Source organism: Heliconius melpomene, chromosome 3, assembly GCF_056956725.1.
Source record: "Heliconius melpomene rosina isolate 202511_hmr_F chromosome 3, ASM5695672v1, whole genome shotgun sequence".
In the NCBI taxonomy this organism is placed as follows: Eukaryota; Metazoa; Arthropoda; class Insecta; order Lepidoptera; family Nymphalidae; genus Heliconius; species Heliconius melpomene.
In genome coordinates this window covers 8858562-8882623 of record NC_140391.1, presented here as the reverse complement: position 1 = coordinate 8882623, position 24062 = coordinate 8858562, and the positions used below count along the sequence as shown (strand labels likewise).

Below are 24062 nucleotides of genomic sequence, written 5' to 3'. Positions count from 1 at the left end.
GTAATTTATTAAAAATGCATATTTAATTACGAAGATTATTAAAACAACACTTTTATTGTTTTTCAAGGTTTTCATATAAAATAATATATTGCTATATAACGTTGTGTCTCAATTCCACCACATTAAGAAAGAGAAGGAAGATTTTTGTGCGTACAACTAATTAGTAAAAGTATTTTCAACCTTAATGAATAACAGTTAAGCACTAAATTTGAAAAGATATCATTTACACCACAGTGTTGCAAGTAAATACATTTTATACAATTTTAATGGAAAGAATTTCGAACAATATTTTATATAAAAATCTGTTACTAAGTAACTAAAATATATTAAGTCTTAGTAAGCTGTACTTTGTAAAAAATATTTCATTCTTTTATATTTTCAATAAAAATAGTTTCAATGTTTTTTTCAAAATTCAACTCGTTTTATTTGTATATATGTGTAGGCAGTAACAGCAAGTAGGGATGCCCGATGTTAGAAAATCATCGATGTTGACAACGACGTCAACATCGAAGCTAAAGAAAGAAAAACATCGATGTTAGTCAACAGCGATGTCAGCCAACAAAGATATCGTCATCAATAACCAAAAAAAAAACGAGACGCGCGAGTCGATAACCCTCCACCCCCCAATATCGAATATGTGTCCCTGCTGACATCGATGTTACGATATTTTATGTAATGCAACATCGATGTTAAAACATCGATATTGTAGTTGTTAAATGCTAACATCCATGTTCATCGAAAATTGATGATCATCGGGCATCCCTAACAGCAAGTCGTCCACGAACATTGCTTGTTTATTTTGGTATTTAGATAATTAGTAATAATTAATATATCATACAAATATGAGCAAAATACGTAATGTGGAAACATTTTATATGTCTAACTGTCCACTTTTTTTGAAAATGACACGGCTTTAATATTATTAAAAAATATTGTGGTCCATTTACCAATAAAAATTAAAAAAATAAATTCTTCTATAAAAAAACTAAGATAATATGTATGTATTGTATCAATGATGTAAATAGATGCTTTACTTTTATACTATAGATAAGGTAAATATTGTAGGAAGAAAAATTATAATAAGTATTGCTGACCGAATTAGCTTTAAAACGCTTTCTCATTTTAATTATAATTTTATAATAATTCAAATTTAGGTAAGTTGAACTGTCAGTGACAAATTAATTTATTCCATTTTTACCTGCTTTGCCATCATAATAAAATTTATTATGGCGCCAAAAAGTTTATATTTTTGTATATATATAAAAAAATCAGCTTCACGCTGTATCCCGCACACAGCAGTGTAGGCAGAGGGAACCTAGTGTTAAGACACTGCGTTCCCCACCTTCTGCCGAATTCTGAAAGCATTGCGCGTTGCGTGGCAGAACTCAACGCCGCGCTTTACCTCGACCCTAGAGCTAAGAAATGGAAATATAAACGTCAATAAATATTTCATTTCCTCGAGTGGGCATCGAACCCACAACCGTCGCGTTACAGTCACAGCCTTGTGCCCGTACGCCACGACGGCCTCATTATTATATTTTTATGAGCATAAGAATTTGTATATGTTTGGACTTTTTCAGTTAAATACATCAAAAAAGCATGTTAAGTGATTTTTTATAAAAATAGCTAGGTATTAAGTAATACATTTATGTGTAACATTGTAGGATTTATAAATTATATTGTATATACTTTTATTAAATTAGTGAATGTATTTTACATTTTTAAATATAAATTATTATAATAAAATACATTTAAAAATATAAAAAAACCACTCTTCCGAGGGCGGGACAAGGGTCCAAGCCATCGGTGGCTAGGGCTCCAGAGAGAGGAACCTCCGCACAATACGCGCCGTCTCAAGTAACACTGCCTTCTGTAATAATAATTAATTTATATTTTAATTTAATTTATTAATTATAATATTATTATATCGCTATTGTATACTTATAATTATTAAAAAAGCTCATAATAAAAACAGTTTTTTTTTAATATCACAATATTAATTATCTGTGTTCTAGTTGTTATAAGTATTATTTTGTAGTGTTTTTCTAATTAACTTACATAAAAAAAAGCCGGGCGCCCACTGAGGCTACCAGTATTAGGATTGTAGGATTTGTAGGTAGGTCAACGGGATTTATAATGTAATGTTATTAAAAATGATAAAAGTTTATAAATTGAAATATGTGGGTACATGCAGTCATTTTGTATGAAACTAGCGGACGCGCGCAGCTTCGCTTGCGTATTTTGGGGGTGAATTCTAATAAACCATAAAACATGTGTTCAATGAAATATTTTTAAGTCAAAATTTCTAATTTTATAAAAATTGGTGGCTATTTAAAGATTTTTCCATACAAACTTTCAACCCCTTATTTGCACCCTTAGGGGGTGAATTTTAGAAAACCATGAAACACATGTTCAATTGAATACTTTTAAGAGCCTGAATTTCAAATTTTATAAAAATTGGTGCCGATTTTAAAAAAAATCTATACAAACTTTCAACCTCTTATATGCACCACGATGAAACACGTGTTCAATTAAATACATTTAAAAATTTAAATTTAAAATTTTATGAAAATCGATGCCGATTTAAATTTTTTTCCATACAAACTTTCAACCCCTATTTTACCCCTTTAGAGTTAAAATTTTTCAAAATCCCTTCTTAGTGGATGTCCAGATTACGAAAGTAAACATCTGTCCAAATTCCACGTTTCTACGCACAGCGGTTACGGCTGTGGGTGCGTCTTACCTCAGTCAATGAGGACAAGTCCTTTTATATATATAGATTAACTACATAATAATATAAGTTTCTAATAATTTTTTTATATAAAATACCTTTGCTTTTTTTTTCTTATTTGTATTGTAAGTTCTCACATCGTGTCAAGTTTCATAACTGTAGGTCCACGGGAAGTACTTTGTAAGTTACGATTACCCAGTGAATTTCAAACAAAATGCAACAAAATCGATGCATAATTATTATTAATGCTCCTAGTTTTTGATTCTGTCGTTTTTAGTAAGGTTTTTTCTGTGCGTCAAGACACCATAGACTTAAATATTTGATGTTGATTTCAGCTTGATACCTCTACACGATCTCGAGTTCTAGTAGACCTCGGTTTTAACAGACGGTCAACATGTATAAGTGTTTCGTTTTCACCTTTGAGTTGCGGAACCCGAAAAAAAAAACTAAAATTAAAATAAAAGTTAATAATTTGTTAAATGAAAGCAATAGTGTACAATATTTTATTTATTGAAATAATTTATTAGTGAAATCAAAAATAATTAATTAAAAAAAAATGGTTTATATTGTTGCTAGTTTAGCACATTAGGGTAAAGTATGATCAAAAACGAATTAAACCAATAACGAACTAACTAATTACTTATTAGTATTACGTTTAAAAGTGGCGATTAAACTTGATTGTATACATGGGCACTACTTCATGTAGGGCACTATACATAGGGGACATTAGCCCTAAATTAGGAGGATAAAAAGGGCCCGACCATTCTTCTTCATTCATAGTAAATGAGTATGACTGCAGTGCCCAGTCTACATGTAGTGTACTCAGTAGTTCAGTACTCACACGTAGGGACCTAGGATGCCTAGTGCCTACACAAGACGCCCAGTTCTGCTGCGGCAGCCGTTCTATGCACACGTAACACGTGTTTAACCATTTAAAAGGAGTAAAATATGACGTCGGTTATGAAAACAACCCTGTTAAATATTTTAGATAAGTACAAAGACATGCCATACTTATGGGATAAAGATCATCCTGAATATAAAAATAAATCTCTACGCCACGATAGTTATAAAATGCTGCTAGGAATGTATAACACTTTTGATCCGGCAGCAACTATGAAGACTTTGAAAAAAAGAATTGAAAATATGAAGTCTGCTTATTGTAGAGAAGAGAAAAAGGTACGAAAGTACAAACACGTCGTTTCTTTTAACATCTTTTTCAATATTTATCATTTATTATTTATTTACATTGAATTTATATCTTTTAACTTTGTTTCTATACATCTTTTTAATTATTGATAATGGAGTTACTGGATGAGGTTGTATTTTTCTTCCTTTTTTTAGCTGCAAGCATCGAAACAAGGAACAAGGGTTCCGGAAGTATATGTACCATCATTGTGGTATTTTGACGCCTTCACGTTCTTGAGATCTACGACTGAACCACGTCGCCCAGAATCTATGGGAAACGATAATGCGGTACGAGTATGTCAAAATTATTTAAATGATTATTCAGTTAGCATTTGAACTGTTTTGCTGAACTAATTTGCTACATGTTATAATCATACTGTGCGTTAATAGTTATTATAACATCAGTCAACGCGAAAACGCTGTATCCACGTCTGCCCAGTCCAGGTGTCAGAGGGACTGTGTGTTACTGTGAGGGGCATACTCACACTCGCTCCCACTTCTTCCTATAGTGACCTGCCATGTATGCGGGTAGTGGTGAGGAGTTGTGGTTTATAACGTTAGGCTGTCAGTAATAATTTGCCAGTCTTCTTTAGGAAAGGTTAGGCAATTATGGCGTCTACATATCTTCATATATTCTATCTCTAAAATATGTACTTGTTTTGCTCCGAAAAATGTACTTGTTATAATATTTTACCCTATATGCTGTTCCCGTAAAAGGAGCGCTGACGCTTCCAAGTTGTATATATAGATAGACGGATCAACAGTGGTCTATGGGTAGGGCACCTCAGTATGTATTTTATACCCATATATTTGTAACGATTTTCAATGGTTCAGCAAATGTTTTGTTCGGACAAGCACAGCATTCCAAGATCATGGAATTCATTGGCAAAAAGTAATATTTTTTTTTAATTCTAATAAAAGAAGAATTTATTTTTCAATAGCCATAAGTTTTAGTGCAGCGCACTGACTGAATTTACACATTTGTTAAAAATTCACTGTGACCATCTGAAAAAATAAAATTATTTTTATTGTTGGCAGGATTCTTCATTATCCAACGACAACTTTGAATGTAGTCATTTAGGTCTATCAAACTTAGTTTCCAGTATTCACGTGAAAAAAAAGAGAGCATTTATGCAGGAACAAGAAGATACACAAAATACATCAAATAAAGTAATGACGATGAAAGAAGAAGACTGGGAATGTTTAGGAAGGTCAATAGGCTTACAATTAAGAGATTTAAATAAAAAATCGCTCACAATTGTACAAAAACTTATTGCAGATGCTATTTATTATGCTAAAATCGGGAGACTGACCGAAGATTCTTATATAGCACTAGGATCAAACGTAATCAAACCTACTTCATCCCATCCAACAAACATACACCAAAGATGTTGTTCATCACTTTCATCTCATTCACCATCACCTCCACTGTACATTGACACTTCAGCCTCTTCCTCATCGACCCATCACCAGCCATCTCACAAGCTTAATCACATCCAGTTATCTTGTCCATCTCCACAATACCACACCCTACCTAACCAGTCACTACCGCACCAAGTTCTGTTACCAAAGCAATCACCACAATATAAGGTCGAGGTAGATGATTCATCGGGCCATTACCAACTTTTTATTGCTGAATCTTCGCAAGATCCTACTAACACTACTAATACAGTAATTATCAAAGAAGAGAATGAATCTTAATTCTTAACACAACTGATACCGTAAATATGAACCAAGAAGAAGATGATTTTTCGTGATAACTTTCCAGCAATATATTCGTAAATGAACCTGTTCCTTCTAGGCCTATCTACCCACCGTAAAGTTCCTTGGTTTGTATGTATATTAAATTAATTTAAGGAGTAAATAATTAATATTGTTTTATTGTGTTCCTTTTATGTAATATTTAAGAAATCTATCCACAGATGTCGCCTAATATGTTTCATGTATCAGACGTGAGAAGTGATTCTAATATTAAAGAACTAAACTTAAAGTTTAAAATTGTTAAGACTATTCTGTACTTTGCTGTAACGCTTTCTATCAACATCGTGCCTTTCTGAATATAATCTGTCAATAAACTTGAATAAAATATATCAAATATAATCTAATGGTGGAAATGCAATTTCTGGAACTTGGCTTGCTTAAAATGTTCATATTGCTTAATTGCTTTTGTTATCCGAGAACACAGACGTCATGATCATCATGTCACCACTTAAATCTGATGACTTATACTGCTGTTGACCTGGAATAATTTTTACAGCGTCATCGGCTAGGGTGGGATGACAGAACTCGGCCCTGAAAGAAATGCACAAATGTTCACTCGAAAAGGAAGTGAGCGATGGAAGGGGGTTTTATTAGAATGCTCGTATGCAACCTTCACCGATTAGGATATTTATGTATAAAAATTTAGAAGGCGGAAAACGGAGAACGTTTACGCGTTTTTGATTGGGGTTTTTACACAGACAAAATTCGAGGTCAATCTTGTTATAAAACTATAGGAAATGTGAATTTAAGATGTGGTCTTATAATTTTATTTTCGGGTGAGATATAATAACTTCTAACTAATAGCAATTTTTACTATATATTATACATAGTAACTTAAAATAAATAAAGAACTGATAAAGGACTAGTTACTAAGCAAAATTAGACGAGATCAAAACTACAAAATAAAAATTAAATGAATAAGCCACAGTATATTGATAACAATATCAATATTACGCAAACAATTCCGCTCATCTATCAGTCACAGACATGTTGTGGCCGTTGCTTGTGTTGGGTTTAGCTGCGCCAGCGGCGGCGGTGGTAGGCGGGAACCCTGCGGCACCCCCCGAGCCTGATGCTGCAGTGGTTTTCATCCAGAAATATGGGTACGGCGGTCGCCTGCAAGGCTTGAAGGACGATACAAGAGGATATTATGCTTTTCATGGAATTAGGTAATGTGATTTTGTACAATTATTAGTAAGATATCATGATATATTTTAGATCTAAATTTATAATATTTATTATTCATTAAAAAGGAATGAAATTTAAAGAAACTTTTAGTTATGAAGCATGTAATACTACGACGAAAAAGTCACCGCAGTAGTATTTGAACCTGCGGCACTTGCTTATTGTTCAAACTACAAAGGCTAGAGGCAATTTAGTTATACGTTACATTACTCTCGATACCTCGATCTTATTACTAAACATAATCATTCGACATAAGGGATCTATTGACATTTATTTAATATTTTGTGAAAAAAAATATTGATCTTGATTGAAATGTGTACCATACAAGAATTATCATAAGATTGTTCTATTCTCGGATTTACATTTTCATATTAAAAATACCAGGAAGGCTGACAAATTTCTAGCGCTTTTACTAGTAATTAATCAGTTCGTGCAGTAACTTCTTTGAACTTGCACAATAAATTGTTTGTGTTCAAAATTCTGAGCTCATCTTAGCGCAATCAAGTACGCGATTAATAAGGCAGCATAACTAACGTGACCAGACGTCCCGTTTTGAACGGAATTGTCCCGTTTTTCGGAATGACACGTACATTTGGTGGGTCGAAACAAGTTTTTCCGCGATTATCCAATACGTTGTTTTGCGAAAGTAACTGTAATATGTAAATCAATGTCAAACAAGAATGGTCAGGTTAGGGATAGCCAATGCTACTCCACTTACACAATGTTTTCTCTGTGTGATATTAAAAACAGTCATAAAAAATGTTTTTATATGAGGCAGAAAAAAGGAACTGTCCCATTGGCCGCCATAAGGCTTATCTTATTCAATTTCTCCTAATAAACCCGTCACTGGATTATATTTATACGAAATTCCTATAATATTCATTAGTTTTAAGATTATAATATTATTTAGTTTTAATGAATATTATAAGTTAAGCATAGAGGATGTCATGATAAGCAGTTCCGCAGATAAAAGTCTGTTACATCTATAAATATCCTGAAAATGAGATACTCCTTTTATTTTGCAATATTGTTAATAGCATAAATTATTTTAACTTTTAATTTTCTCCTATTTATCATGTTTTTATATCTATTCGTAACGCACTGATTTGTTATAAAAATCAGCTTCACGCTGTATCCCGCACACAGAAGCGTAGGCAGAGTTAACCTAGTGTTAAGACGTCAGAGAGAGAAAATTTATTAAGCACGCTATTACTATTTACATTATTTAAAGTACTAGTAGTCTTTTTTGTGCATTATTTTTTTAACCCTATTTTTAAAACTCCAGATATGCTGAACCACCTCTGGGTCAGATGAGGTTCCAAAGACCAATCCGGCGTTACCTTGCTGGTGAAGTAAACGCTACTAGAAACTGTCCACCATGTCCACAGCTAGACCCAAGTGGAACAGGGCGCATTGTTGGGAGGGAGGACTGCTTGTGTTTGAATGTTTTCACTCCCAAGATGCCTGGTGAAGAAGAAGGTTAGAAATTGTTGATTTATTTTTTCATTATTTCATTTAATTTGAACATTTCTAGAGGCGTATTTGTCGAACAAATATGATCGTCTATTGTATTGAATATACATATATTTATTTCTGATTCAGGTTGTCCTGTGATCTTCTACGTCCATGGCGGGAACTATAGGTCGGGATCGATCTCACCATATGGAGTAAGTATATTTTGTATAATCGTGATTTAATATTTGCATATTATGTTTTTTATTACCTTATATTTAATGGGTAATAAGAGATAGTGACTAATCATTTCATTTAGCATATTTTGATAATTTTATTAATTTCTTTGTGGGTCAGAAAAACATCAATCACATTTGAGATAATACATATTTTTTACATTGATATTAATAAAATGACAACTACTTGCCACCACGACCACTCGAATACCGTACATGATATTAGTAAATAACTCGCCATAATTTTGTTACTAATAAACAAATGAATATAAAATATTTCGATTTTAACATTTAATAACCTGACAGGGTCAGCATTTTGCTCAAAGGGACACTATAATAGTGACTGCCCAATATCGTTTGGGCTCTCTCGGCTTTTTGAGTACGGGAAGTAGAGATGCATCCGGGAACACCGGTATGTTCGATCTCCGTGCTGCTATGGCTTGGGTAAGTAAAAAAACATTACTCGTTCATAGAAAATATGAGTTACTGAAGTTAATAATTTAGTTAAACCATAACGTTCCGTATTATGTGATTAATTCAATATTTATTAAAAGAGACACTGCCTTCTTTTATAGGCTGAATAGTCGTCATTTTTACTATATGCAAATATTTACTTATTTATTTTTCAGATCGACGATTACATAGAATTTTTCGGTGGAGACAAAACTCGTGTCATGGTAATGGGCCAAGGATCCGGTGGTAGTGCCGCGTCACTTCTATCTCTCTCACCTGAAGGTAGATCAGCTACCGGCGTTGCAGCCTTGTCCGGAGCCCCACTGTCCCCCGGAGCGGTGAAGGAAAACCCGAAAAGACATGCTCAGACGTTGGCAGAAAAAACTGGTTGTCCCAAAGAACCTGCAGAACGTCTACTATTGTGCTTGAGGAAAATGCCCGTAGAAAAAATTGTACAGGTATCGTATAGTTTGTTGCAATTTGATTTATTTTTTATTGTCGAAAACTTGTTGTAATTTGTTAAAATATTGACTTGGTTTTTTTAAAGAGATTAAACAAATTAATTTCGTCATTTTTAATAGTTAAATAAAATATTTATATTTGAAATGTTTGTAATAAGTATGACATTTTTTAGCTACTAAATAACCCGTTAAATTTAATACCACACCAGTCATTTAGAAATTTAAAGATCTTACCACCAGCTTAAACCAGCTTGGACTCGTTGCCCTAGTGGACAGCGAAATTTAATTTAAAATTATTTTATTAAGTGCTAGTGCTTAATGCTATTTGTAAAAACATATTTACCTAATAATTAAATACTTGTTTAGGTTGACAAAGAAATTGATACAAGTATGATAGACGCGAACGCCTTTTTGGATGAGATTTCTGGACGTTCAGGTAAGGTCCATAATACCTCTACAATAAATTTATTATTAATTTGGATTAAAGTAAATACATTTATATCATATAATCAACTAAATACTTTTATGTGTATGCTATTCCAAGTAGGTACTTACTAAAATAAAATTAATTAGAACGATACATATTATATTAGTCTCACGTTGACTACAGCAGTATATCTTTTTTAATGAGGTTTCGTATGCAAAGGGCAAAACGAGTCCCTTATAGGATCACGTTGTTGTCTGTTTGTCAAGAATATTTATCTCGAAATTAAGTGGAGGTATTTAGGTAGGTATATGGTGCCTTGGGGCACAGAATAAATTTTACTTAGTAAAACACGATCCGTTTCCCACTTTTAGCCAAAGTTCTGAGGCATTGTGTGTTGAGTGGCAATAGAACCCGTCACGTTTACAGTTTCACGCTAGTGCCTCCGCGCCACGACAGCCTGATGTACCACGATTATATTATAAAATAAAATTTATTAACTTTTTTATGTTTTTGCTGTGCCAGGTTCTGGAGTACGCGTCGAGGGTAAATACGACAGCCGCGGTCTCCCTCCCATCATTGAAGAGCCACCGGCAGATTCATTACAGAAGAAGCATCAAAGGGTGCCCATTCTTACAGGAGTTGTTTCTGCCGAGACTTCCAATGCTGTTTTTGGTAAAAAAAATATTTTTTAAGCTTAGAAATATAATGAAGGGAAATATTTAGAGATGTTTAAAAATATTTCTTGGCTACCCTGGTGAGGTCGTTTGGAAATAGGTGAAAATAAAGTTGCAACATTTTCTTATATTGATAGACTTTATTTGTTTGATTTTATCTTAAATAAATGTTAGCTCGAATTTCTCTCGGGGGAATTATTATTATAGGTACTTATACAAGAAATACATTGCAATGTTTCTAAAACTAACGGAAAGTTTGAAACTTATTAAGATATTTTGAAGTAGAGTGTATAAGTTATAAGTGTATAAGTTATCTTTCTATCTACCCTACTACTTGCAAAGAGTGAGGGTAAAAAGATAAAAAGAAAGAGTTTGTCTTAATATAATAAAATATTAGGCATAATAATATATTTCAAATTCCAGGCAAATACAGCAAATTCCTAACGACACAGTTGAATGCTGTCAAAGATTTTATAAAGAAGGACATAATCGGGGGTCTCAAGAATGTGGTAGACGAAGTCCAAGGCCTCAATATTTTGAAGACAGTAGGATTACAGAGTGTCATACCTCTCCCTGATTACTACCAAGCACTGTTTGATAGTTCCTTGAACGCTGTTGATGGACTCACCCAGATCGCTGAAGCTACTGGTAACTTTTCTATACTTCTTTATTAAAATTATAAAATTGAAAACTTATTGGGGCTCATGCGGAAAGAATTATATGTTTAATATTTCCATTACTTTGCTTTTTGGTAACAGGGTAAAGTGCGGCGTTGAATTCCGCAATGTCGTTGTGTGGGAAACAGATTTCTTCATTTAATAAAAAGAATTGGCGTAAAATCTTGGCTTAATAATATACATTCAGATTACACTTAAAAATAATTTCTAAAATATATATTGATCGGAGTTCATTGATATATTAATTTAAAAATAGGTTTTTAAAGCTAACTAAAACTTACTTAAGTAGAAGCGCGTTACCTCGAATCTACTAATAATAAGCAATTGTAACAGCTGCGAGGTATTTCAAGAGATTACATTTTACCCCTTCGATATCCACTCCAAAACTCACCCTTCGTTCATTTTTAAAATTCAATAAATATATTAAAATTACATTTATGTGTCTGTTACATTGATTTTAAAGATATATTTTTACAATTATCTATTATATAATTTTGGTGCAGTGGAAGGGTCATGTTTTAAGGGAAATAGTTGTGGGTCAAATCTATATATAGATTTTTATATAGATTTTCCTATTCTTAAAATCAAGGCAAATTGTAGCATTTGTAATTCTGTATCACGCCTGACGTATAGATGACAACAGGGTAGGCAAATGGAACCTAGTGTTTAGACACTCCGTTCCCCGCTTTCCGCCTAATGCTGGAGGCATTGCGTGTTGAGTGGCGGGACTCAACGCCGCGCTTTTAAATAAATATTTCATTTCTTCGAGTGGTAATCGAACCCAGAACCAGTCCTACTTACACTTTCCACGACTGGCCTCAAAATCACACACACACATTATTTTCTTAATAAAATTGTATACCAAATAATACCAATTCATATAAACTTATTTTTAGGTGACGCTTTATTTAATTTCCCCGCGTACCAGACTGTCAGGTCGTGGAGCGCGGGTGCGCCGGCCTTCCTCTACAGCTTTGAGCACACTGGTAACCTTACCAAGGGATCGCATTTCTTGCCCGGACTTGCTCTCACACGTAAGTAAAATACGTTTTGTTTTATAGTAATTTAGGTACCTAAGGAAAATCGTGTAAAGCAGAAAAGTTTTTTATTATAATGTGTATTAAACGATTTCATCTGGTCCATTAGGGGCTATAATTTATCGTTGAAGTGGGTTGAAATCTCGCTTATATTGTTAACTAGTATAGTATGGAAGTTATCACGGCTTGGTTGGAGCATAATAGAATATTTCTAGATTGTCTTTAAAAGAAAATTACCTATACCTATTTAAAATGTCTAAAAAAAGAGACTTGATTGTTTTTAATCAAGATTACACAACATACAAACAAAATTAAAAAAAAAACAAAATTTTCAGAAAATTCAGATCCACAACCACAGAGAAATGATAAGAAACCTAAGGGCCCAGCTCACGGCGACGAGCTCGCTTACCTCTTCGAACCGTTAGACGACAACGGCAACTCCGTAGCCGGCGGCATATCACAAATGGACGCTAAAACAAGAGATACCTTTTTAAATCTTATCATAAAATTCGCCAGACAAAAGCCAGCGCAAAAGAATCAAACAAAAATCTTCGGTTTTATCCCTTTCTCGCAAGATGGCGAACAATATCTTAAGATAACTGATAGGGTTACTATGGATAAAAATTTCAGGTAAGTACAGATTGTATACACGATAGAAAGAAAAAAATAAGAACTATATCGCTTAAGGCAGATTATTTTAAATGAATGGAAAAGAAGTAAGTATTCGATCAGACTATAGGATCATTTTAGCCAAAAGGCCGAGAATTGAATGAAAATGGGGAATAGAGTGTCTTAAGTCTTAAAACTAGGTTCCTTCTGCCTAATCTGTTACGTGCGGGATACAGCGTGATGCTGAATTGGGCATTAGAAAGGGGCATATGTGGTTTTACTATTTTATACCATATTAATGACAATATTTTTTTTATTTTTATTTATTTATTTTATTAATACCATTTTACAATATATAAAAGTTAAACTATGTCCTGCAAAACTCTTTGTGAGTTTGACTGCAGGATCCCGAGCCTCTATACATATGATTTAATTAAAATTACATTAATATTAGATCAAAATCAGACCAAGAAGTATTTTCTTTCAACTTGTTCAATTAACAGTTGACAGAAAATACTCCCTAAGTTTAATTTTAAACCTCCTTAAGTCTGGCTCGCGGCGTATGTCCTCAGGCAAACCATTAAGCACATAGGGTACACGTTTTCTTAGGGTTCTGTCACCATAATAGTTGTGTACCCTAGGAAGTTCGAATTTGCCTGCGGTAATAGACCGAGTGCCATACTCATTATGGATTAATTAGGCGTATATATACTACATAGTAATATTCTATATTGAGGCCGTCGTGGCGTAGTGACACAGTGTAGTGAGTAACACAGTGTTGGGGGTTCGACCGAGTGATAACTCGGCGGAATTAATTATTTTGATTTCTTTGCTTCTGTAGTTAGCAGCTAGTTCCGTCACTCAACACGCAGTGCCTCCAATATTGGTCGGAAAGTAAAGAACGTAATGTATTTACAGTAGGTTTCTTCTGTCTATTATGTAGGTAATTATATTCTTAATATTTTACAGATTTTGTCAAATGGGACTGTGGGGCAACATGGCTGACAGGATAACTGATGCGTTATGCAAAAACGTTTTAGGAAAACTTTTAAATCTTCCAAAATTATTAGACAATCCTTTAGGTAACATTCCCACGGTTTTGGGTAACAATCAGGCGCTCGGGGGACTGTTGAACAGTCGCCCGAAGCACAAAGACACTAGTCCATCTGTTGTACCGATATTCAGCAATACGTTTAATAACTTTGGACTTTAGATATTAGATTTTTTAAAATAAATATCATGCGTTTGTATAATGTGTTTTCTTTATTAAAATTATGAACCTTTGAATAAGTACATAAATTTATATGATGTATGTTTGTCTGCCTCAACTTTTTTTTGTATTTTTCAAGTTCTCAGATTTATTTTTTATTTGTTTGAGTAGTTTATTCAATTAGCTACACTAGTCTCTTTTTATTAACTTGCAATTCGAAAAATTATTAAGATTTATAGTGATAAAATTGCTCACTGTGAAAATAATAACCGAAATAAGTAAGCTCTTTTACTATTAAATAGTAAACGCCTGATAAAATTTTACTTATGATGTTGACGATCCGTTTAATTGCCTTGTATTTTTATATTCATTAGTAGGTATATAAGTAATTCAATAAGGAAAAATAACACTTAAATTTCTTTGTGTATTTCTATGCTTTTTAGTTTTCTCTTTAATTTAATAGGGTATTATTGTAAGTATTAGAAAGTGAATTTTATACTCCTGATGGGAATTATAAGTAGTCGCTAGTGTGAAAGGATTTTGCTAGCTTTTTCCTTTTATGATATCGTGGAATAATATCTGTCGTTATTTTAATTATGCAAATTAGTCAGTATATTGATACGGGTGTAAGGTTCAGTGAATCTTTTGTAGATTTAGAGCTGATGATGAAAGTTAAAAAAGTATTTATCTATTTTTCTTTACTTGTCCCTGTTGAAAAATTTCCGAATTTTTCAAAAGATCACGTAGAATTTTTTCGTTGTGTTTCATTGCATTGCATATTTTGAAATTATTAATTATAAATAATCATTTATACAAAAAATTTCATAATAGATAGATTTTATTACGCTTTAATTTCAAACTATATCCTGTTACAATGTGTGTATCAAAGTAATATTAATTCTAGAATACTAAACTTATTCCCATATTTCAAAAGTATTTTTTTAGTTTATATATGTGAACCTATCCCGTATTTGGTGGTGTATGCAGAAATTAGCGCAATAAGGCAAGCAGAAGACAGCGAGGCATGGAAGCACCTTGTTTGCTCTTCCACCAAGACCAGAACGGACACGACCTTCAGTAATGAAGAAAACGAAAAAGAAGGCAGAAATAGCCTAATGTTAAGACAATTCTAGCTTCTTTTTATATATACATTAATTTACGCAATATTATAAGTACTCGTAAATCCCGTCAACGAGGAAATAATTTATATCTATAGGTACTCAAATACAAATCGTCTCGATGTCCTGCACATGGAAGATATAGGAAAAAAGTTGTGTTTGGGGGCATTTAACACCGTAATGACTTTTAATTCTTTTTCTGTGTGTTTATTCTCGCTGACCTCGGAAACGGCTCAACCGTTTTAATTATAGATTTCACTATTATAATATTTGTGCAATTTAATGTTAGTTTCATTAAGATAAATATAAAGTTATGTCAATAAAAAGAACACGATACTATTACTACGAAATAAGTGTTTTATTGAATAGGCTGGAACTTTAGCTATAAGTTAAGTGTTTTCTTTTAAAATGATACCTAATGGTATTAAATCACTAAAGTAATTGTACAAGCGGGCGAAGCCGAAAACGGGTCGTTTAGTCCTAAATAAGAGTAAACTGTAGAAAGAAGCTATTACCTGAATAATTATAAAACAATAAAAAGAACAAAACTATATAAATAAAAAATAATATTTAAAAGAAAAACAATCGTCCTGTGTCATCAACAGTAATGTTGTTTTTATCGGAATTGCTTAGCGTACAGTAATTGTATGCGGGTGTAGAAGTGAGACACAAGCAGGTTACATATAACGCGGCTCACGCTTGTCCACACACCAGTCCAGTGACCACCTCGCAACGGGACCTGTCAGAACTTAACTAAACAAACATGAATCGCTCAATTATTATATTAATAATTTCCTCCATATTGCTTATTGAGGTTTCTACTTATTTAATAAAGGTTAGAAGCTTTGAAAGTGTCAAGGATATCCCAGAAGCTTTGTCTAAAGATGGTGTCGACAATAAGTTGGTAGAACCGGAAGTGCTGTTGGAGACAGATGTGAAAGCGGAATGCCTTAAGCCGGGGCAATTTGTAAGTTCTTATATTGTTTAATTGCTTAAAAAAGTAATAAGGAAATACAATAAAAGTTACAGATAAGACATAAATACGGTAATTTTCTTATATTAAATGCTCTTATTGAAGGTCAATTAGAATAATAGATTTTTCCTTTCGTATAAAATCAACGTACCTAACTATTATTATTTAATTTGTTATAAAATACAATAGTTGCAACTATTTTAAAATTATGCTAACCTATTTAAATTGTGTAGGCATATATATGCATCTGCAGAGGTTATTGTTTTCTTTGTCACTTATGCATTTACATTGTCATTGTACATTATCCTACTAATATTATAAATGTAGAGGTTTGTGAGGATGGATGTTTGTATCAGTTTCACGCAAAAACTACTGAACCGATTTTGAAGAAACTTTACAGTAATATAGATTATACATTATAATAACATATAGGCAATAATGTTTGAAAAGATTTTATGTAATTTACTTATAATATAACAAGCTGCACTTAGGTCGCTAGTTATTTATAAATATCCAAACTTGCTAAGTGATCATACCAAATCAGGTTAAGTATTAACTAAGTCGTGTCAATGTCCGCTAAATGTATACTTAGGTAAGTAATATTGTTTAACTTTCTGCATTCAAATTAAAAATGATATCTCACAATAATATTAAAGGTGTTAACAATTTTCCTCATCGATTTGCATTTGAAAATAGTGTTAGATAAATATCTAAACTCAAGATATCTAAAGGAAAACACACACAAAGCGTGTGACTATAAACGTAACGGTTGTGTACGATTCCCGCTTGGGGACATGAATTAGTTATTATTTTCATTTGCTCACTCTGGTAAGAAAGCAAAGCGAAGTGTTGAGTTACGCGACTCAACAGGCAATGCCTCTGGATTTTGGCGGAAAGTGTGAACTTGTCCACTCCTTAAACATTTATAAAATAAATAAGTAAAATTTATTAATATTTACAAATATTTATTAAAGTCTGTTGTCGATTGGAAAGCACAACTATCAAAAATTTATGTCAAACGTAATATTTGCATAATCAACACGTACCTACTACACTACATACTAATAAATACTGTATTGTTCCAGTGCATGAATCACAAGGATTGCTGCTCCAACGCCTGCCTCTTCTACTTGAAGAAATGTGTAGGATAACAACAATGAAACAACAATTAACAACAAACTATACAAACATTATTCATTTATTTATTTTGCGAGCTTTGAACAAGGGGTGGTTGAGGTGCGCCAGGTCCGGGGGGTTGTCGACCAACGCACGGATAATATTCATGGTGTCTTCGGATATCTTCCAGAGATCAGGATGATTTTGTTTGAAATTGCTATACCATTTTTGGATCTGTAATTTAGATTTTTATTTATTATCAACACAAAATTATGTAATGTTTCGTAAAATGTGATTATAATTTTATTATAGGTATATACAGTGTATTGAACAAATTAGACTCGATAGCGATATCTAATCGATTTTAATTTGATAATATCCTAAGTAGTATATAAGAGTTAATAAAGATATTTAAGAAATTATGAATAAGACATTAATTTAACATTCCAAAAAGCTTCAAACTGTGTCTTGAATAAATAAATAGAAATTTTAATCACAAAACAGCCATAAGAGAAATTGGAGGGAAACGTAAGAGTAGTACTAACATTAGAAACGACTTATGTAAGCGCAGCCGTAGGTGGGTTTGGTTTCATGGAAACGATTAACGTGATTTAATATAACCCATAGGTAGTCTTCCTCGATAAGTAGATTATCCTACACAAAATTATTTTTTCAGTTTGAACCAGTTGTTTATTCTAGACTAGAATTTCTAGTGAAATATTAGCGATTTGCGCTTTCGACCAAAAAAAACTCTTAAGTTTCATAATATGGGGTCCTAGATACCTTACAGCCAGCAGGAAAAAAAATGGCAATTGAAAAAATCCCTTTTCCATTTTTTTTCTAACATAATATATTCTGGATAAATTAAAGTTAAATTGATACTAGGTACTTACCCTTGGATATTTGCTGAAATCGAAGTTAATGGTTTCCAAGCACATAGTGGAGTTGACTAAGGGGAAGTCAGCGATGGTCAAGTGGTCAGCCGCCACATAGCTGGTTCCCAATCTCTCCAAGTACGTTTCAAATACACCAAGAACTCGTTGGACGTTCTTCAAACTATCCTCTGTACGTTCGGCGTCAAAGAATATTGGTATGATCTGCAATTTCAAGATATTAATTACATTATAGATTGTCGACTAGAGGCCGTCGTAGGTTCCCTCTGTCTACACCACTATATGCGAGATACAGGCTGAAGCTGAAATAGAAAAATAAATAAAAAGAAAAACTATTTAATATTTAGATTATTTAACGTATGTCATGATATTATAATATACTAATTAGAGGATTTATAGCAAGCATACAGTAAAGTATTGTTAGCCAAATAATTGCAAAGCTAATCTAAATGGTTATTGCGTATTACGGCACGGCATTAGTTTTGCAGCACTTATGGAAAAATGTAAAGAGGAAACCCACATCATCTCTATGCTAATTATGTAATTAATCACCAAGTATTATTCAAATACTTTGTTTTTATGTTATTACTTACTTAATCATTATTTTTAATATGATATTTCAACAAGATAAACAACTTTCATTGTAAAATCAGCTTCACGCTGCATTCCGCACACAGCATGATAGTGTTAAGACACTCAGCCTTTGCCTTTGAATAGATATGTTCGTGTTAACGCTTACACGTATTTTCTTTAAATTTTTCTGGACAAAATTTTGTTAGTAAAACTTCTGGGGTGGGCACAGGACTATTCTGGAGAGAACGGTTCAACCGAACCTACCCAACCCTCTTATTCCTACGCCCATACATAAAGTGGGCATCAAATTAAAAAAAAATTAAAACATACTTACACTGTACGGAAGTATGTGGACGTAGTACGAGGAAAGATTGAAGCAGAGTCGGTGATTCACGAGGGCCCTGCAAAGTAGGACAGTAACTTTATCTTGGTAGTTTAGCGAGTGCACGCGGCGGAGCACCGTCCTGTTTACATCCTGCCATTTTCCAATAAACTGTTATTTTGAATGAGGTTAATGTATTGTAATGCTTTTTAAATCTTAATCCGAGTATAGGTTATCTAAATGCGTTCGAGATTACTTTTGGTTTGTTGCTCAGAGGTTTTTTGTATAGAATTTCTTAGAGCAAATTTAGTTGCAATTAATTTTCCGTTATACAGTAACGTCTACAATGCAATGGATTGAAGTTCGTGTTTTACCCGCGTTTTCCATGGTAGGCATGAAGACAGGCACTAGTAAAGGCACTGCCTTCTCCACTTTCTGTCCAAGTATTTAAATATAATTTCCAAATTCTCCACTTTGCGAATTATATTTAGATATATAAAATCCATTAACATCTGTGTATTTTTAGTCATTGTGCTACGATGGCGTTATTAATATGATTATAAATTATAATACAATGACTTAGTATTATTATTTCTTTATGTCGATATTATTATATCTTTTATTACATAAAATTTTTTTTTATGTAAGAAGAAAATATTAATTTAATATAAATATAATCTCGTGGCATTTAATACTAGCGATAGTAACGGATGATTTTCTTTATATAACACGCGATAAACTCTCCCCTTCTGAACGAGTCTTTAGGTATTACATAGATAATATTGAGACGCACTACTTATCGGCAAGTCATTGCAAATATTTTACCTAAGCATTCAAATATTGATTCTGATTGTCAGTCGGTATTTCTTATAACATTTAATTTTAATTACTATATTTGTTTGTGGTATTGAAATATTACATATTTTTTAATATTTATGTAAGAAAGTTTGAAGCTAAAATATATATATATTTAAATACCTATATTAACCAATCTGTACATTAATATGTGAAGCTAAAAGTTTTTTACTCCGTTGAAAGAAAATTAAACGGATGGACGGGAGTAAAATTTAGCATAGAGTGCAGAATGCTAACGTTATTTTTAAATAATGCATAAAATTAATAGAATAAATAAATATAACACTCACTATCATACATTTGACGAAACGCGTCCACGAGGCCTCTAATTATGATAAATGTCTGAGTGTAAACGTTATAGGAAATTTATATTCAATTGTTTTGATTTCTCCAGTTTTTTCAGATAAAGCAGCGTTGATATGGTCGCCTAAATAAACAAAACTAGACTAAACTGACTGTTAAATTGTTAACGTTAATCTGCATATCAGGTATGTATTTTAACAATTCAATTATCTCTTTATGAAGTTTAGTTTATTAAGTTTAGAAGTATATTTATCAAACAATTCCCTTTTTAAAATAAAAAAAAAATCGATATCCGGTTGTCGTAATAAGATAAAATGTTATCTTATTCCACTTTAGACCTACGATTAGTATCTAATATGTTAAACTTTTCTAATCCTTTTGACACATTATTTACCCGATAAATTAATATTATGTCACGATAATAGATTCTCATCCATCACGATCATGGTATAGGTATATTCTTTTGAACTGAGAAACTTTGCAAAAATCTACTTATAAAATTGTTATTTACAAAAGTTGTAAGTTTGTATTGTAACCATTGTATGAGATTTCGATGCAGATTAATTGAAGAAAACATTGACACCATCTTGTCACAGTGAGTGGGAACCCCATCCGGTTGTATAAATTATTTCATTTCCTCGCTCAGAAAAACCAAAAAAAGGCGACGAATTCCACCATTCAACATGCCATTTCTTGAATTCGGGTGGAAAACAGTGTTTTGATTATTTTTACTCTGCTTCTGTGCTATCGGTATCTGGTATGCTGTATGCGATAAGTAGCAGCGAAAGGCTTATTTAAAAAATTAAAAGCTTTGAAGGCAATCACGTTGCAAAGTAAATGGTATGGTTCTTTTAGATTGATTTTTTTTAGCTCCACGCTATATCCCGCACATAGCAGGGTGGGCAGAGGGAACCTGGGAACTAACTCAATCTATCGTTCTACATTTTCCGCAGAATTCTTAGAGACATTGTATGTTCAGTGGCTGAACTCCACGCCGTGCTACCAGAGCGAGAAAATTAAAATTTAAACATTTCATTGCCACGAGTGGGAATTGAACCCACAACTTGTCGCGACTTATATTATTATGAATTTGTATTTACCTAACTTGTGGGTCTCGTGGGTATAAATTGGAGTCAGGGCTGTATTTGTCGCACAGATACTGTAAGATGGCATTGCTTTCGCCTAAGCAGAATCCATCGTCATCTATCACCGGAATTTCCTTTTGCGGGTTCATCTTAAAGAAAAAATACATGATAACTATATCTTATATTAGCTGTAACTTGAATTTGTTTCTACAAATGCCATTAATATCTGTATCCAGTGTTTGAAATTTTAATCTATGTTTTATAGTAAAAAATGTGGGTTCTGCCAACCAACATGTGTTTCTAATTGATTTTTTGGGCATAGCTCTGTTGTCTTGTTTTTAGGACTCTGTATAATGAAAAAAAAACAGCAAGATGCAAGTGGCTAGAGTAATTTATCACAATATTCTTTTTTCCGCTTTTGTAATGGAAAAGCAGAAAGAATAATTATTGCATCTAAAAATACTACTAGCTTAGCTGTAATCTTGAAATTTTAGACTTCTTTGAACTTTTGCAATTTACGGCGATTTAAAAATTTGTTAGTTACCTTTGCATATTCGGGTTTCAAATGATCTCCGTCAATAAACTCGACACTGATTAACTCATGAGGAATATTCAGGAACTTCACGGCTTGTCTGACGGACGCTGATGGTGGGCCATCGCCTACTGCGTATACTTTTAACACCATTTTGGAGAAATACTGGAACAATGATACATAAATATTTTTTAGAATTTATTTCTTTTCACTCAACTTTTATAGAAAACGTATAAAATTTTTACTGTCAAAGACGGTTCAAGATCTTTGAGTTCATATACCGCTACGTTAATTTTTTTGTACGTTTTTTAAAAAAAAATATTTTTCGATGACACTTTAAAATACAAACAAAATCAGATTTTGAAGTAGATTTTTAAGAAAGCTTCTCAACAATTCTGTTGAATTTGAACTTTAAATAATCACTAGTACCTATTAGGGAAATTTAAATTTGGTACCTACACAACGAAAGAAGAAGAAGAAGAAATACCTATACCTTTTTAGTTACTTTAAGATATGACGGGAAAAACCTATCACTTCGACAACCGCAGTATTTATGTAATATAATCAATTCCTTATCTCACTTATATAACTTCTTATAACAGTTGATAATATATTATACTTAATTTCAATTCAATATACTAGCGGCTTTACCCGAGTTTGTGCAGTAATTTAACAATAACAATTATTTTTATGGTAAAAATATTTTAGTCTAGAGACCGATATCCACTATCTATCTATTATCTACCCTGCTATCTGTGGGATATGTGGGAAAAAAATGAATACTAGAAGTATTTCTATGTCCCATTCTATATCCCATTTATATATACATATAAAGATAAAGAGGCAAACAGATACTCATATTTATCAAATATATTTTTTCTGTCTGTAGATCGAAATTGAGACAAAATTGAACATCAATAAGTTAGTACCTAAACTTCTTCTAAAAAAATATTCTTTACAAGAATTTTCATCAAGTGTCCAAGTTAAACAATTTATCGAGTGTCTATATTCCAATATAGCATATTTGTTGAATAAAAAAAATCTATTTATCAACAAACTAAATAAATTTTAATTTAAAAGAGCTGTACCTACCTACAACATATTTTTATATAAGAAAACATTAAAATTATATTTAATCATAAAGTAGCAATAATATTAAGCTTTAAACAAAAAATATTATTTCTGATATTAAATAAAATGTATCCATCTTTTTATAAAACTTACGCCATATTTACAATTTGATCTTTATATCTATTTAGTTATAGTTTTATCTTAACGTTTCGAAAATGGCTAAACAGATAATATTTAATAGATTGTATTCTTATGAACAACATTTTAATTAAAGAAAAAAGTGAAAAGTAATCGTGTAATAATTCTGTTTATGCCGATAATGAGTATTGTTTTTTTAGGGTTCCGTAAAGGAAAATACGGAACCCATATAAGATCACTTTATTGTCCGTCATGTTACCGTCGGACAAGACCATTTACCTCGAGATGAAGGATTAAGCTGAAATTAACATCGAATTAATATCTTGGAGCACAGAAAAATAGAAGTATCTAGCTCAACTCAATCAAAAGAAATTCGCGGCGTAATTATAACCTACAGGGTACTTCCCATGGGTTTACAGTTATGAAAAATGACAAGTAAAAGTAAAATTCTAAATGTCAAAGTTTCAAAGAAAGAAATAATTATAAACTTATTATTGTTGTTCATTTCATATAAATTGAGTGAATACGCCTGCAAACTTATAACAGTCAACTTTTACAAATTTTATAAACTTCGACCTTCATTCCTGAAATTAGTACGGAACCCTCGGTGGGCGAGTCCAACTCGCACTCGACCAATATTTTTAATATGTTATTACATTAGTATATTTTGTATACAATTATATTTCATATATATTTTAATTATATTTCTTTTTCTACACAATTATATTTCATGGAGACTAGTGTTAAATAAAACTGCATAACCATTGCGTAGAATTGAGTGTCTTGACACTGTTCTACTACTTTTACCACTCATAGTAACTTCTTCAACTAAATTTATACCGTTATATCAACCTGAATTAAAATATAATCGTAAATCGAATTTAACAACACTATCATTACTATATGAACATTTTAAAAAAAACATTTCAGTTGTGTAAATATTATCATAGTTGTTGGAATTTTGGAAATATCGTTATTTCAATGA

At 32.3% G+C, this 24062-nt stretch overlaps 4 protein-coding genes across 5 annotated transcripts; 3 read left to right on the top strand and 1 right to left on the bottom strand.

Annotated features, from left to right (window-relative positions):
- Positions 1-3568: 3568 nt before the first annotated feature.
- LOC146540089 (uncharacterized) lies at positions 3569-5787 on the top strand. The gene is made up of 3 exons (XM_085207580.1): positions 3569-3907; positions 4073-4204; positions 4955-5787. Exons 1-3 carry the CDS (start codon positions 3680-3682, stop codon positions 5615-5617), a joined length of 1023 nt encoding a protein of 340 aa, XP_085063706.1. The 5' UTR covers positions 3569-3679; the 3' UTR covers positions 5618-5787.
- Positions 5788-6632: 845 nt separating this feature from the next.
- LOC146540088 (carboxylesterase 1E) lies at positions 6633-14141 on the top strand. The gene is made up of 11 exons (XM_085207578.1): positions 6633-6846; positions 8148-8341; positions 8465-8529; positions 8857-8994; positions 9180-9461; positions 9831-9900; positions 10414-10563; positions 10989-11213; positions 12139-12276; positions 12615-12909; positions 13858-14141. The coding sequence occupies exons 1-11, from the start codon at positions 6665-6667 to the stop codon at positions 14099-14101; spliced, it is 1983 nt and encodes a 660-aa protein (XP_085063704.1). The 5' UTR covers positions 6633-6664; the 3' UTR covers positions 14102-14141.
- A 1768-nt stretch (positions 14142-15909) lies between these two features.
- On the top strand, positions 15910-17663 carry Sfp93F (Seminal fluid protein 93F). Its single transcript, XM_085207655.1, has 2 exons — positions 15910-16183; positions 17275-17663. The coding sequence occupies exons 1-2, from the start codon at positions 15980-15982 to the stop codon at positions 17338-17340; spliced, it is 270 nt and encodes an 89-aa protein (XP_085063781.1). The 5' UTR covers positions 15910-15979; the 3' UTR covers positions 17341-17663.
- Positions 17358-22495, bottom strand: gfzf (GST-containing FLYWCH zinc-finger protein). Of its 2 annotated transcripts, none has more exons than XM_085207653.1 (6): positions 22362-22495; positions 21881-22033; positions 21352-21485; positions 19106-19172; positions 18199-18402; positions 17358-17539 (listed from the first exon to the last, which is right to left on the bottom strand). In XM_085207653.1, exons 2-6 carry the CDS (start codon positions 22019-22021, stop codon positions 17384-17386), a joined length of 702 nt encoding a protein of 233 aa, XP_085063779.1. In that variant the 5' UTR covers positions 22022-22033; positions 22362-22495; the 3' UTR covers positions 17358-17383. The 2 variants fall into 2 exon arrangements, with proteins under 2 accessions (XP_085063779.1, XP_085063780.1); XM_085207654.1 differs by having other exon boundaries at positions 22328-22428.
- Between the last annotated feature and the right edge of the window lie 1567 nt (positions 22496-24062).

What these genes read in the sequence shown, in the direction of transcription:
- LOC146540089 (XM_085207580.1), top strand. Translation starts at nt 3,680, where the DNA reads ATGACGTCGGTTATGAAAACAACCCTGTTAAATATTTTAGATAAGTAC. An exon ending in ATTGTAGAGAAGAGAAAAAG is followed by an intron (nt 3,908 to 4,072) that starts GTACGAAAGTAC and finishes TCCTTTTTTTAG; the next exon opens with CTGCAAGCATCGAAACAAGG. An exon ending in CTATGGGAAACGATAATGCG is followed by an intron (nt 4,205 to 4,954) that starts GTACGAGTATGT and finishes TATTGTTGGCAG; the next exon opens with GATTCTTCATTATCCAACGA.
- LOC146540088 (XM_085207578.1), top strand. Translation starts at nt 6,665, where the DNA reads ATGTTGTGGCCGTTGCTTGTGTTGGGTTTAGCTGCGCCAGCGGCGGCG. An exon ending in TATGCTTTTCATGGAATTAG is followed by an intron (nt 6,847 to 8,147) that starts GTAATGTGATTT and finishes TTAAAACTCCAG; the next exon opens with ATATGCTGAACCACCTCTGG. An exon ending in TGAGATTTCTGGACGTTCAG is followed by an intron (nt 9,901 to 10,413) that starts GTAAGGTCCATA and finishes TTGCTGTGCCAG; the next exon opens with GTTCTGGAGTACGCGTCGAG.
- Sfp93F (XM_085207655.1), top strand. Translation starts at nt 15,980, where the DNA reads ATGAATCGCTCAATTATTATATTAATAATTTCCTCCATATTGCTTATT. An exon ending in GCCTTAAGCCGGGGCAATTT is followed by an intron (nt 16,184 to 17,274) that starts GTAAGTTCTTAT and finishes GTATTGTTCCAG; the next exon opens with TGCATGAATCACAAGGATTG.
- gfzf (XM_085207653.1), bottom strand. Translation starts at nt 22,021, where the DNA reads ATGGTGTTAAAAGTATACGCAGTAGGCGATGGCCCACCATCAGCGTCC. An exon ending in TGAAACCCGAATATGCAAAG is followed by an intron (nt 21,486 to 21,880) that starts GTAACTAACAAA and finishes TTTTTCTTTAAG; the next exon opens with ATGAACCCGCAAAAGGAAAT. An exon ending in ATTTCAGCAAATATCCAAGG is followed by an intron (nt 17,540 to 18,198) that starts GTAAGTACCTAG and finishes TCTAAATTACAG; the next exon opens with ATCCAAAAATGGTATAGCAA.